The sequence below is a fragment of the Nomascus leucogenys genome, chromosome 16 (assembly GCF_006542625.1).
Source record: "Nomascus leucogenys isolate Asia chromosome 16, Asia_NLE_v1, whole genome shotgun sequence".
Classification (NCBI taxonomy): Eukaryota; Metazoa; Chordata; class Mammalia; order Primates; family Hylobatidae; genus Nomascus; species Nomascus leucogenys.
Window position 1 is genome coordinate 51,253,370 of NC_044396.1, and position 14,833 is coordinate 51,268,202.

The window sequence follows — 14,833 nt, forward strand, 5'->3', positions numbered from 1 at the left end:
AAAATATTATTTATTAATTTTTTATCATTTTAATTTTAGATATTAAGGATGAAAATGAAACGATACTGAATCCTGAAGAGGTGGCTTTTCTGGAGGAATATATTCCTACTCGACATACAAGTGTTACTCTCCTCAAGTGTACCTGCACAATTTCCATGGCTGAATTCAACTTGCTGGACCATTTACTACCTGTCATTATGGGAGAAAAGGTATATTTTGTGATTTGCTATATTTTTTTCCCCTCATATATGGATTTTTTTTTATTTTGTCATTTACTGAAAGAATATCTGCAGTAGGGCACAGTGGCTTAAGCATGTAATCCTGGCAATTCAGGAGGCTGGGGCAGGATGCACACTTGAGGCCAAGAGTTTGAGACCAGCCTTGGCAACAGCAATACCTTGTCTCTAAAAAAAAAATTAGGCACGGTGGCACATGCCTGTATTCCCAGCTCTTCAGGAGGCTGAGGTGGGAGGATTGCTTGAGCCCAGAAGTTTGAGGCTGCAGTGAACTATGATCACTCCACTACACTTCAGCCTGGGTGTCATAGTGTGACCCTGTCTCAAAAAAAAAAAAAAAAAAAAAAAAAAAAAGATAAAAATATCTGCTTATATAGTTATCCATGATGAAGTAAAAGCAATGTAACTATGAACTAAAAATTAACTATGTTAATTTTTAAAATGTAATTTTATATTTATATTTTTAATAAAATAAACTTAATCTTGAGAGTGTATAAAGAAATGTTGAAGAATATGGGCCTACAAGTCAGACCATATACCAGGTATAATGCCATAGACAATTACTTTATATCTCTAAGCCTTGATTTTCTCTTCTCAAAAAGAAAACAATTGTATTTTTTCAAGCAGGCTATTTTAGTTTTAGCCAGTAAAACTGTCAGCCTGCCTAGATTCAGACGGTTTATTACTTACATAGACAGCAGAAGCAAAGTCAGTAATGATGCCAGCTCCCCTGTCCCTTGTTCCATAGGACAACCTGTAACCAAAGGGCCAAATGACTTCTGTTGGTACATTGTGGGGCACCCTGTTGGCAACAATTCAGTTTCACACTGCAGCTAAGCAGTGGTGTAGCTTAGTGCATATGTGGAAAGCCCATAACTCAGCTGAATGAGGAATGCTGAGAGAAAATGTTTCATGGCTGCCTCTCTCAAGATGGGAAGGTGAATGAGAAATGCTCTTTTAGCAGCTCCTCACAAGACCACATATTATCCTTTGTTTTTAGAGTATCACAGGATATTCTACCAAGGTCTGCTGTGGTTGAGTATTGCCTTCATGGCATGGATTTGTATAACATTATCAGGATGCTGGTACAGACTAGTCCCACCACAGTACTTAACTCCTAGGATTATTTTAAATTTTCATTGAAATAATGCATGTAAACTATTTTGCATATATTAGGAACTGAGTGATGTCTGCTGTAATTGTTGAGAATGCTTAATATTTGTTTATGGTCCATATACAATGTATTGCTTTCTGAGTTTGACTTATACATACAAGGCCTTATTTGTTTGTTTGTTTGCTTTTTGAGACAGAGTCTTGCTCTGCTGCGTAGGTTGGAGTGCAGTGGTGAAATCTCAGCTCACTGCAACCTATGCCTCCTGGGTTCATGCAACTTTCCTGTCTCAGGCTTCTGAGTAGCTGGGACTATGGGCGCATGCCACCACGCCCGACTAATTTTTGTATTTTTAGTAGAGACAGGATTTCACCATATTGGTCAGGCAGGTCTTGAACTCCTGACCTCAGGTGATCCACCCGCCTCAGCCTTCCAAAGTGCTGGGATTACAGGTGTGAGCCACCATACCTGGCCTGTTTTTTTTTTTTTTTGATATATTTCTTTTGATGTTCATATAATGATCAGGGGTCCCCAACTCCTGGGATGTGGACCAATACTGGTCAGTTGCCTGTTAGGAACTGGGTTGCAGAGAAGGAGGTGAATGGCAGGTGAGTGAGCATTACCACCTGAGCTCTGCCTCCTGTGAGATCAGCGACGGCATTAGATTCTCATAGGAGCACAAACTCTATTGTGAACTGTGCATGCAAGGGATCTAGGTTGGCACTCCTTATGAGAATCTAATACCTAATGACCTGAGGTGGAACAATTTCATTCTGAAATCATACCCCTTCTCCTGTCTGTGGAAAGATTGTCTTCAATGAAATTAATCTCTGATGCCAGAAAAGTTGGTGTCCGCTGACAGTGATAATCATAGAAATAAAAAGTGTCCTAACTTTAAAGAAGAAGTTATGTGAGGGAATGAACTATATGCATTAACTTTATTTTTGCTCCCTATTGGCCACTCATAATTAAGTATGGTAGTGTATTATGATTAAGAGATCATGTAGAGAAAATTTCACTGGAGACAATTAAAATATGTCTGCATTTTGTCATTTCTGTTTTTGCTGTCATCTAATTTTTTAAATAGATACTATTTTTTAGAGCAGTTTTAGATTCACAAAGCAGAGTGAAAGGTACAGAGATTTTTCATAAATTCACTCCCCCCACATACATAGCTTCCCCCGTTGTCACCATCCCTCTACAGAGTGGTATGTTTGTTATAATTGATGAACCTGTATTGACACATCAGTATCACCCAAAGTCCACAGTTTACATTAGGGTTCACTCTTGGTGTTTTATGCTCTATGAGTGTTGACAAATGTATAATTATCTATGATAACAATATCACATAGAGTAGTTTCAATTCCCAAAAAATCCTTTGTGCTCTGCCTATTCATCCCTTCCTCTCCCTAACCACTGGCAACCACTGATCTTTTTACTGTCCTCACAGTTTTGTCTTTTCTAGACTGTCATATAGTTGGAATCATATAGTATGTAGCCTTTTCACATTGGCTTCTTCTACTTAGTGATATGGATTTAAGGTTCCTCTTTGGCTTTTCATGGCTTGATAGCTGATTTCTTCTTTGCACTTACTAATACTCCATTATGGATGTACCACAATTTACTTATCCGTTCACCTACTGAAGGACATCTTGGTTGCTTTCAAGTTTTGAGAGTTGTGAGTAAAACAGGCATATACATCCATGTGCAAGTTTTGGTGTGGGCATGTTTTCAACTCCTTTGGGTAAATACCAAGGAGTGTGATTGATGGATTGTATGCTAAAAGTGTGTTTAGTTTTGTAAGAAGCTGCCAAATTGTCTTCCAAAGTGGCTGTATGATTTTGCATCCCTGCCAGCAGTGAATAAGAGTTCCTGTTTCTCCACATCCCTACCAACATTTGATGTTGTCAGTGCTTCGGTTCTTTGCCATTCTAAGACATATGTAATGGTGTCTTATTGTTTTGATTTTTATTTCCTTGATGACATATGGAAACATCATTTCATATGCTTATTTGCCATCTGTATATCTTCTTTGGTGAGGTATCTCTTCAGAACTATTGCCCATTTTTTGAGTTGTTTTCTTAATATTGAATTTTAAGGATTCTTTGTATATTTTGGGTAACAGTCCTTTATCAGATAGGTCTTTTGCAAATATTTTCCCCCAATCTGTGGCTTGTCTTTTAATTTTCTTGTATTTTGCAGAGCAGAAATTTTGAATTTTTAGTGAAGTCCTGCTTATCAATTCTTTGTTTTATAGATTGTGCCTTTGGTGTTATATCTAAAGGTCATCATTATACCCAAGGTCATCAGCTTGTATCTTTTAAGAATTGGTCCATCTCATCTAGGTTATCAAATTTTTAGGTATAGAGTTATTATAGTACTTCTTTTTTTTTTTGAGATGGAGTTTCACTTTTGTTGCTCAGGCTGGAGTGCAGTGGCGTGATCTTGGCTCACAGCAACCTCCACCTCCCGGGTTCGAGCGATTTTCCTTCCTCAGCCTCTTGAGTAGCTGGGATTACAGGCATGCGCCACCATGCCTGGCTAATTTTGTGTTTTTAGTAGAGAAGGGGTTTCTCTATGTCGGTCAGGCTGGTCTTGGACTTCTGATCTCAGGTGATCTGCCCACCTTGGCCTCCCGAAGTACTGGGATTATAGGCGTGAGCTACCGCACCCGGCCTGTTTTTAGTATTTTAAAAATTACCATTTTAGTGTCCTTGGGATTTGTAACAATGTTCTCTTTCATTTCTGACATTAGGAATTTGTATCCTCTTACTCTTTTTCTTAACCTGGCTAGAGAGGCTTACTGATTTTTATTGAGCTAGCTTTTGGTTTTGTTTATTTTCTCTATTGATTTTCTATTTTCAATTTCATTGATTTCTGTTTTGATTTTAATTCTTTTCTTCTTATTTTGGATTTATTTAATTTCCTGAAGTGAAAGCTTAGGTGATTGATTTTAGATTTTCCTTTTTTGTAATATATGAACTCAATACTATAAACTTGCCCCTAAGCATTGCTTTCACTGCATGCTACAAATTTTGATAAGTTGGATTTTCCTTTTCATTTAATTGGAAGTATTTTTTATTTCTCTTGAGATTTTTTTCTTTGACTTGTGTTCTTTAGAAGTATGTTATTTAATCTCCAAGTATTTTGACATTTTTTAGTTATGTTACTGATTTTTAGTTTAATTCCATTATGGTGTGATAGCAGACATTGTATGATTTCTTTTAAATTTGTTTAGGTGTGTTTTATGGCTTAGAATGTGTCTGTGTTGGTGAATGTTCTATGTAAGCTTTAGAAGAATGTGTACTCTGTTGTTGCTGTATGAAGCAGTCCATTGATGTCTATTATATCTGGTTGATTATAAGTTCAATTATGTCCTTATTGATTTTCTGTCTGCTGGAACTGATTATATCTGATAGAGGGATATTGAAGTCTCCAACTAAAATAGTGGGTTTGTCGGATTTTTTCCTTGAAATTTTATCACATTTTGCTTTATGTATTTTGGCACTGTGTCTTTAGGCACATCCATATGAGGGACTGTTATGTCTTTTTACGGAATTAACACCTTTATCATTACTTAATCCCTTCTTTATCTTTGATAGCTTTCCCTGGTCTGATTTTTGTTCTGTCTGAAGTTAATATAGCCACTCCTGCTTTCTTTTGATTAGTTTTAGTATGGTATGTATTTCTCTATTTTCTTTTAATCTACATGTGTCTACATATTTAAAGTGAGTTTTGGCTAGGTGTGGTGGCTCATGCTTGTAATCCCAGTGCTTTGGGAGGTAGAAGGACTGATCACTTGAGCCCAGGAGTTTGAGACCAGCTTGGGTAAAACCCTGTCTCTACAAAAAAATACAAAAATTAGCCAGGCATGCTGGTGTATGCCTGTAGTTCCAGCTACTTGGGAGGCTGAGGTGAGATGATCACCTGAGCCCTGGAGGTTGAGGCTGCAGTGAGCAATGATCACACCACTGCACTCCAGCCTGGGTGACAGAGTGAGACCTTGTCTCAAATAAATAAATACATAAGAAAAATTTTTTAAAAAGTAGGTTTTTTTGTAGACAGTATATAGTTGGGTCTTGTATCTTTAGCTGCCTTGACAATCTGTCTTTTAATTGATGCATTTAGACCATTGATATGAAGTTATTGTTGATATAATTGGACTAATATCAACCACACTTCTTGCTATTTTCTATTTTTTGCCCTTGTTATTTGTTCCTGATTTTATTTTCCACTCTTTTTTGGCCTTTTGTGGTTTTAACTGAGCATTTTATATTATTCAGTTTTCTCTCCTCTATTAACCTACCTGTTATACTTCTTTTTAGTGTTTGTCCTAGAATTTGCATTATATTTTTACAACTAATTCAAGTCCACTTTCAAATAACACCATACCACTTTACAGGTAGTCAGAGTTTCTTATAATAAAAGAAATACTAATTCTGCCATCCTGTTTCTTGTATCATTGCTGTAATTCATTTTACTTTTATATAAGCATTCATAAGCCTGCCACACACAATCATACATAATTAAATACATATTACCATTATTATTTTGACCAAATTTAGATATTAGATCAATTAAGAATATCAAAAATTAAAAGTCTTTTTTTACCTTATGCCTTTTCTGATGCTGTTTTTTTAATGTAGATGTGAAATTCTGACCTTTATCATTTTTCTTCTCTCTGAAGAATTTTTTTAACACGTCTAGTAAGGCAGATATACTGGAAACAAATTCTTTGAATTTTTTTTTTTTTTGTCTGAGAAAGTCTTTTTTTCTCCTTTTGAAGGATAATTTTGTGGGGTATGGAATTCTAGGTTTGTGGGTTTTTTCCTCTTAAAATACTTCGTTTTACTGTCTTCTTGCTTACATTGTTTTTGAGTGGAGGTCAGGTGTAATTCATATCATTGCTCCTGTATAAGTAACATGTATTTTTTTCTGTGGATTTTTTTGGGGGACTTTATCTTTGATTTCTATGATTTGAAAATGATGTGTCTGTGTGTAGGGTTTTTTTTTTGTTTGTTTGTTTTGTTTTTTTGGCATTTATCCTGCTTGGTGTTCTCTGAGTTTCCTGGGTTTCTAGTTTGGTGTCTGACATTAATTTGAGGAAACTTACAGTCATTATCGTTTCAGATGTTTCTTCTGTTTCTTTCTCTCTTTTCTTCTCTTGTGGAATTCGTATTATGTGTATGTTACATCTTTTGTAGTTGTCCCACAGTTCTGAAATATTCTGGGGTTTTTTTGGTTTGCTTTTCAGTTTTGGCTGTTTCTACTGAGATATCTTCAAGCTTAGAGATTTTTTTGTTAGCCATGTCTGGTCTTCCAGTATGCCTGTCAAAGGGAAAAATGCTAACAAGGAGGTCTTACTCAGAAGGCAGCCCACAAATTTGTATAAAATTTCCTTTAGATTGTTGGCTAATTCCTAAGCTGCCCATGTGTAATGCAAGACTTCAGGAAACCTAGCAGAAAGCAAAGTATAAATTTGACTATTTGCATGGTGCTGTGTATCTACAATTAGAGTTCAGGCCCTGCCACATTAGCACCTGGGGCCTTCCTTTGAGACCTTATAAGGGCCACACCCTAGGAATAAGTACAGATTGAAATAGATTGGTCTAAGAAAGCCTAATTCCAGTCCTTGATAGGACCATGATGATATACTTATATTCTGTCTGCTTGCCAAAGACTGGTTAACTTACTTTAGGGGAAGATAGCATTATCAAAGCCTCTATAATTTTTTATCCATGATGTCATCTGCTTGATACAAAATTATGAGGTGTACTAAAAACAGAACCAATTGAATTAAATATAATAAAAAATCAATAATATAAATAGACTTAGAGATGATTAAGGTATTAGAGTTGTTAGACATGGACTTTATGATTAATTGCTTAAGGAAAAAGACAAAAAGGTGGAAGATTTCCAAAGAGGCCTCAATCCGTTAAAAAAAAGCACCAAATTGAATTGTGAAACTGGAAAACGTAAGGATACAGGTTTGAAGGAAAAGGATGGAAAAAATATACCATTTAAACACTAACCAAAAGAAAGATAGCATGGCTATTTCACTAAGAGACAAAGTAGATTTTAAGGTAAGAAGTATTACTGAAATAAAGAGAGCCACTTCATAATGATAAAAGTGTGAACTGAAAGAAAGAACAACACAGATAATTCTCACAGATGTAACATTGAGTAAAAAATTATATACTGTATGATTTCATTTATATGAAGTTCAAGAAGAGAGAAAACTAATCTATGGCAATTAAAGTGATTAGCTACGTCTGTTGAGGATTTAGTATTGCCTTGAAAGGGACATGGGACAGTCTTGTAGGGTGCTTCAGATGGGTGGTGGTTACAGATGTAAAAATTCATTCAGCTGTACCCTTCAGATTTGTGTGCTTTATTCTGTGTTATTTTTTAGTAATCCCAAAGAAAGTCACTTAAAAAAGCAACATAATTCCTAAATAAATGGTGGTTTAAAAATTATTAGTAATGAGTAAAAAATCAGGATTGTATTTTCAACTTAGTCAGTTTTAAGCACAGCGATTCTCAGTAATGGCACTTTTGGTTTTTTGGATTGGAGAATTATTATGTAGCATTTACCATCTTTGGCCAATACCTGCTAAAGGCCAATATTATTGTGACAATGAGAGACAGATAAAGCAATGAAACTGCTCTTCTTGCATTTTGTCATATTCTTCTGGATGGGAAGTCATGGCATTCCTCATTGAGAACCACAGGTAGAGCACTTTAAGGGAGTGAGTGAGTGAGTGAGTTCTAGGACAGGGGTCATTTGCCACTCAGGGTACATACGCTGGACATCTTGAAACTTACCTGTATTTATTTGAAAGCTCAGAAAGATTCTGTAAAACTGAGCATACTGTGCCGTCCTCAAGATTCTTAGGACTTTATGAGCCCTTAACATGTGTATTGTTAGTAGATATGATGCAGATCAGGAATTTTTCTTACCTGCAAACATTGCTTATTGTGAATGTTTTTGACATTGTGTGGTGTAGTCCATTTAGTTCCTTAGTCAGCTAAATGTGAATAAAAGAGATTAAAATAAAAGATGCTGACTCTTGGATATCTAGAAAACGTTTTGGAATAATTAAGCTTAATAAAATATCTTCATCATACTGAGGCATGTAGTGATACTATTCCAGTTGATTGAAAAAGAAAAAAAGCTTGAGCTGAAAGGACAATGATAATTTTGCAAAAAATATGCATTCTTTGAAGTCTGGGACATATTTAAAATATATAGAAAGACATTAGTTATTTGGTTATGGCAAGAGAATTCTGTAGAAAGGCATCATTTCTAGATTGATTTTATATCACTGCAAATGTGCAGATCTGAAGCTTGCATAGAGGGAATTGCAACTCAGTCACTGCTCCACTTTTAAAATATAAAGCGAACACTATTATTTTCTAGAACTCAAGTAACTTCATGAATACTACAAACTTCCAGTCTCTTCGGCCTTTGCCATCCATTCGAATATTGGTGGATAAAATTAATCTGGAACATTCAGTGCCGATGTATGCTGAACAGTTGGTGCACATGGTCAGCAGCCTTACTCAACCTTCTGATAACCTGCTTCATTATTGTTATGTACACTGCTATCTTAAGGTATGAAAAGTGAATTTTCTTGTTTGTAAGCATGGGTTTGGCTTTGGGATCATCAATAAGTATCTTTTTTCTTGATGTTGTAATTTCAGAGAAATAGTACTCTAAAAGGTAAGATTTAAATAAAAAATAAGACGTATTTATTCCAATAAATTAAAGTAAGTAATAAAAATATACTTATTTTAAAGATTTTTCAATTATGTGAGATTAATAGCTTGATATTTATAAACGAATGGTTAATCATAACTTTTGAATAATTTTATTTATCATTGATGGTAATTTTTATAAGCAATGTGAAAGAGCACTTAGTTTAATATGGATGCTTTGAAGACTCATTTTTTTTTGAAGGGAGCATTTATGTGAGGCATAATGAGGCATAAAGAGGGCCTAAAACTTTTTTATGTCACCTTTATTTAATTCATGTTAATTTATTGATGCAAGGGAAATTTATTTTAAATACAGGCATATGCCATTTTATCATGCATTACTTTATTTTACTTCATAGTAATTTGTGTGTGTGTGTGTGTGTGTGTGTGTGTTTAACAAATTGAAGGTTTGTGGCAATCTTGCATTAAGCAAGGCTTTGGTGCCATTTTTTCAATAATATGTGCTCACTTCGTGTCTCTGCGTCATATTTTGGTAATTATCCAAATATTTCACAAGTTTTCATTATTATTTTAGCATTGTGATCTGTCATCACTGTTCTTCGATGTTACTATTGTAACTGTTTTTCGGGCACCAAGAAGTGCACCCATTTAAGATGGTGAACTTAGTAAATGTTGTGTGTGTTCTGGGTCCTCCAATGACCAGTTCCGACACAACAATATTGAAGTTAGGCCAATTAATAGCCCTATAATGGCCTGTAAATGTTCAAGTGAAAGGAACAGTCCCATAACTCTACTTTAAATCAAAAGCTAGAAATAATTAACCTTAATGAAGAAGGCGTGTCAAAAGCCAAGATGAGGCCTGAAAGCTAGGCCTCTTTTGCAAAACAGCCAAGTTGTGAATTCAAAGGAAAAGTCTCCAGGAAATTAAAAGTGCTACTCCAGTGAACACAGGAATGACAAGAAAGTGAAACAGCCTTATTGTTGATATAAAGTTGGAGTGGTCCGGATAGCAGATCAAACCAGCTACAACATTCCCTTAAATGAAAAGCAAGGCCCTAACTCTCTTCAATTCTGTAAATGCTGAGGGACTTGAGAAAGCTGCAGAAGAAAAATTTGAAGCTGGCAGAGGTTGGTTCATGAAGTGTAAGAGAAGCCATCTCCATAACGTAAAAGTGCAAGGGGAAACAGCAAGCGCTGACATAGAAACTAGAGCAGGTTATACATATCTAGCTCAGTTAATTGATGAAGGTGGCTACACTAAACAGATTTTCAATGTAGACGAAATAGCCTTCTCTTGGAAGAAGATGCCATCTAGGACTTACATAGCTAGAGAGGAGAAGTCAATGCCTTGCTTGAAAACTTCAAAAGGTGGCTGGGCACGGTGGCTCATGCCTGTAATCCCAGCTCTTTTGGAGGCTGAGGCGGGTGGATCACGTGGTCAGGAGATCAACCAGCCTGGCCAACATGGTGAAACCCCATCTCTACTAAAGATACAAAAAAATTAGCCAGGTGTGGTGGTGTGTGCCTGTAATCTCAGCTACTCAGGAGGCTGAGGCAGGAGAATCGCCTGAACCTGGGAGGCAGAGGTTGCAGTGAGCCAAGATCAGGCTGTTGCACTCCAGCCTGGGCGACAGGGCGAGACGCTGACTCTCTTGTTAGGGGCTAATGTACCTGGTGACTTTTTAAGTTGAAGATAATGCTCATCTACCATTCTGAAAATCCGAAGTGCTTTAAGAATTAGGCTAAATCTTCACTGCTCATGCTCTATAAATGGAACAACAAAGCCTCAATGACAGTACATCTGTTTATGGCATGGTTTACTAAATATTTTAAGTCTGTGAAGACCTACTGCCCAGAAAAGACTCCTCTCAAAATATTAGCGCTCACGGACAATGCTCCTGGTCACCTGTGATGAAGATGTACAGGGAGATGCACATTGTTTTCATGCCTGTTAACATGACATTCATTCTGCAGCCTGTGGATCAAGAGTAATTTTGACTCCGGGGTCTTATTATTTAAGAAATATATTTTGTAAGGCTTATAGCTACCATAGATAGCCATTCTTCTGATAGACCTGGGCAAAGCAAATTGAAAACCTTCTGGAAAAGATTCATCAATCTAGATGCTATTAAGAATATTTATGATACACAGAAGGAGGTCAAACTATTTACATTAACAAGAGTTTGGAAGAAGTTGATTTCAGTCCTCATGGATGACTTTGAGGGTTTCAAGGCTTCCATGGAGGAAGTAACTGCAGATGTAATGGAAATAGCAAGAGAACTAGAATTGGTGTCTGAAGATATGACTGAATTGCTACAATCTCGTGATAAAACTTGAATGGAGGAGGAGTTGCTTCTTATGGATGAGCAAAGAAAGTGGTTTCTGGAGATAGCAATTACTCCTGGGGAAGACGCTGGGAACATTGTTAAATGATTACAGAGAATTTAAAAAGTTCTATAAACTTGGTTGATAAAGCAATGGCATGGTTTGAGAGGATTGACTCCAATGTTGATAGAAGTTTTACTACTGGTAAAATGCCATCAAACCTCAATCAATCATCATTGCCTGCTATGGAGAAATCTTTCATGAAAGGAAGAGTTAATCAATATGGCAAACTTCATCGTTGTCTTGTTTTTAGAAATTGCTGCAGCTAGCCCCACCACTTTTAGCAACCACCATCCTGATTAGTAAGCAGCCATGAACATCAAGGCAAAAAGGTTATTACTTGCTGAAGGTTGAGATGGTCATTAGCATTTTTTAGCAATAAAGTACTTTTTGTAAGGGGTGAGGGCAGGGTCTCACTCTGTCACCCAGGCTGTAGTGCAGTGGCACGATCTTGGCTCACTGCAACCTCTACCTCCTGGGCTCAAGCGATTCTCCCATCTCAGTCTCCCAAGTACTGGGACCACAGGTGCACATGCCCATGCTCAGCTAATTTTTTGTATTTTTGGTAAGATGGGGTTTTGCCACATTGCCCAGACTGGTCTCGAATTCCTGAGCTCAAGCTGTCTGCCTACCTTGCTTCCCAAAGTGCTATGATTACAGGTGTGAACCACTGTGCCCAGCCAATAAAGTGCTTTTTATTTAAGGTATATAAGTTTTTTTTAACATAATGTTATTGCACACTTAATAGACTACAGTATAAGTGTATACATGACTTTTATTATATGTAATGGGAAACCAAAAAATATTGTGATATTTGTTGTATTGTGGTGATGTGGTACTTGCAGTATCTCTTGGGTATGTCCATCTGGTTATGTAAAGTGAATTATTGGTAGCTTTCCCCAGCTCTTTCATTTTTTTAAAAATAAGTAATACATCCAATGCAGGTATATACAAACAATAACCTCAAATATTGAACAATACATGTTTTAGCTAAGCAAGCAGAGATGTATGGTTTAAATAGAAATAGCATGTACACAATCAACTTCTGTTTTATGAACAAAAGAAAACTATAAAAAGTTGAATTTAAGAATCAGTACTAGCTGGGTATGGTGGCTAACGCCTGTAATCTCAGCACTTTGAGAGTCTAAGGTGGGTGGATCACTTGAGCCCAAGAGGTTGAGACCCCCCTGAGCAAAGTGGTGAAACCTCATCTCTACAAAAAATACAAAAATTAGCCAGGCATTATGGTTGCATGCCTATAGTGCTAGCTACCTGGGAGGCTGAGGTGAGAGATTTGCTTGAGCCCAGGAGGTCAAGGTTGCAGTGAGCTGTGATGGTGCCACTGCACTGCAGCTTAGGCAACAGAGTGAGACCCTGTCTCAAAAAAAAAGGTACTAAAAAAGCACTAATTTTCATGTAATGTATCAAAAGATTAGAGGACTCCACAAATAGGCTCTTGGCCTAATTAGTTTATTTGAAGTTATAAAGTTTTTAAGTGTTTGTATATCTGTAATGTAAAAATAAACCAATTTCACGATACCAGTTTTAGATCACCTGCAGGTGTATATAAATGTAAGATGTTAACATTTGACTGTTTTCAAACCATGCAGACTAGGAGAATATGTTTTCTTGGTTTTTGTAAAGCTTTTTTCTCAGGGATGGCTCTTTTGGTGGAAGAACAACAGATCACTTTGCAAAAGGGTGTGGACCCAGGGAAGTGTGACTCATTGGGGCCATTATTTTAGTGATCTGCCATAATGTTTTATGTTATATGGGGAGTAGCAGAAATATTTTTAAAACCTAGATATAAAGATTATAAATGTACTTTATACTTTACAATGCTTTATACTTTGTAAATTTCAGATTCTATGCTTTATACTTAAGCTTTTTAATTTATTGTCACAATTAATACATAGAAGTGTACAATTTTAAAAAATATTGGTACAACTTTAATATCAGATTACAGTGTTAAGAATATTTGCTTTGTTTTTTCATGTCAATAATATATTTTATTTAACCCAATATATGCAAATATCAGTTAACATGCAGTCAACATAAAACATTGACATTCGGCTTATAGATAAATAAAGTGAGTCTCTATACTCAAGAAGGATGTTCACCAAAACCATTGGTCATCAATATAGTCACCATCCATACTGACATAAAATTCATTGGAATAGTTCTTCACGATTTCTACTTGTCAATATGTTAAAACTCACATTTCCAGTATAATGTAAAAGTTATTTACAGTGTACTACCGATATAGTTATATTTTGGAAAAAGGGCCTTTGCTACACATGCTGTCTAGTTTTCTTTTATATTTTGGCCTGTTTGAGGCCAAATGGATACGTCATAATGGATACGTTTAATGTCTCAGGAAGTAAAGTGTTAGGCAGAGTGGGAATAGCATAATATGCGTAGGAAAACCATTCACTGGTGTTAAGAGTACTAAATCCTTTTTTTTATTTTTTTTTTTGAGACAGATTCTCACTCTGTCACCCAGGCTGGAGTGCAGGGCACAATCTAGGCTCACTGCAACCTCCACTTCCCAGGTTCAAGTGATTCTCCTGCCTCAGCCTCCCGAGTAGCTAGGATTACAGGTGTGCACCACCACACCCAGCTAATTTTTGTATTTTTAGTAGAGACAGGGTCTCACCATGTTGACCAGGCTGGTCTTGAACTCTTGGCCTCAAATTGATCCTCCCACCTCGACCTCCCAAAGTGCTGGGATTACAGGTGTAAGCCACTGTGCCCGGCCAAGAATACAAAATACTTTCGAAAATAAAGCCTTGAATCTTGTCTTGAATATTTCATTTCATTTTCATACTTCTACTGTGACATAGGATATTTGAATACTTTCAGGATGTGGTAGAGAGTTTTTTTTTATATGGCTATTGTGATGTGACTCCATTTACCAGTTTGCTATAAAGTTTATAGCAGTTCATATTACTTGGGTTGATTTCAGTAGCCTTTGAGGAAGTTTTTAAAGTTTTAGCTTTATCATGTTATGGTAGTACAGCAGAGGATTCGTGTTTGGCATTTTAGTCCATATATAATTTTCAATTAAGTACTTAAACAAATGCTTGAGTTTTAATTTTATATACTTAACCTTGGCTGTATTGGCTATATGATGAAATGATTCATAATTCCCACTTCATGTAATAAAATTTACCAATTGGGAGAGTTGGCATGGATCTGTATGGAAAATATGCAGGTAAAAGATTCCTTTTATTTGTAATTGACAAAATTGTATATATTTATTGTTCATAACATGTTTTGAAATATGTATACATTTTGAAATAGCTCAATTTAGCTAACACATATTATGTCACATACTATCATTTTTGTGGTGAGAACTGTTTAAATCTGCTGTCATTGATTT

General features: G+C 36.2%; 1 protein-coding gene across 3 annotated transcripts in view; it reads left to right on the forward strand.

The window, feature by feature from the left end:
• VPS13B (vacuolar protein sorting 13 homolog B) overlaps positions 1 to 14,833 on the forward strand; it is an 891,476-nt gene that overhangs the window by 133,612 nt on the left and 743,031 nt on the right. For all 3 annotated transcript variants that reach the window (XR_004026232.1, XM_030795363.1, XM_030795364.1), the window contains exons 14-15: positions 40 to 209; positions 8,768 to 8,962. Coding sequence is in view for 2 of the 3 variants with exons in the window: in XM_030795363.1 (XP_030651223.1) it covers positions 40 to 209; positions 8,768 to 8,962 (365 nt within the window). In the remaining variant the exon portion in view is untranslated. The remainder of the gene's footprint in view (positions 1 to 39; positions 210 to 8,767; positions 8,963 to 14,833) is intronic.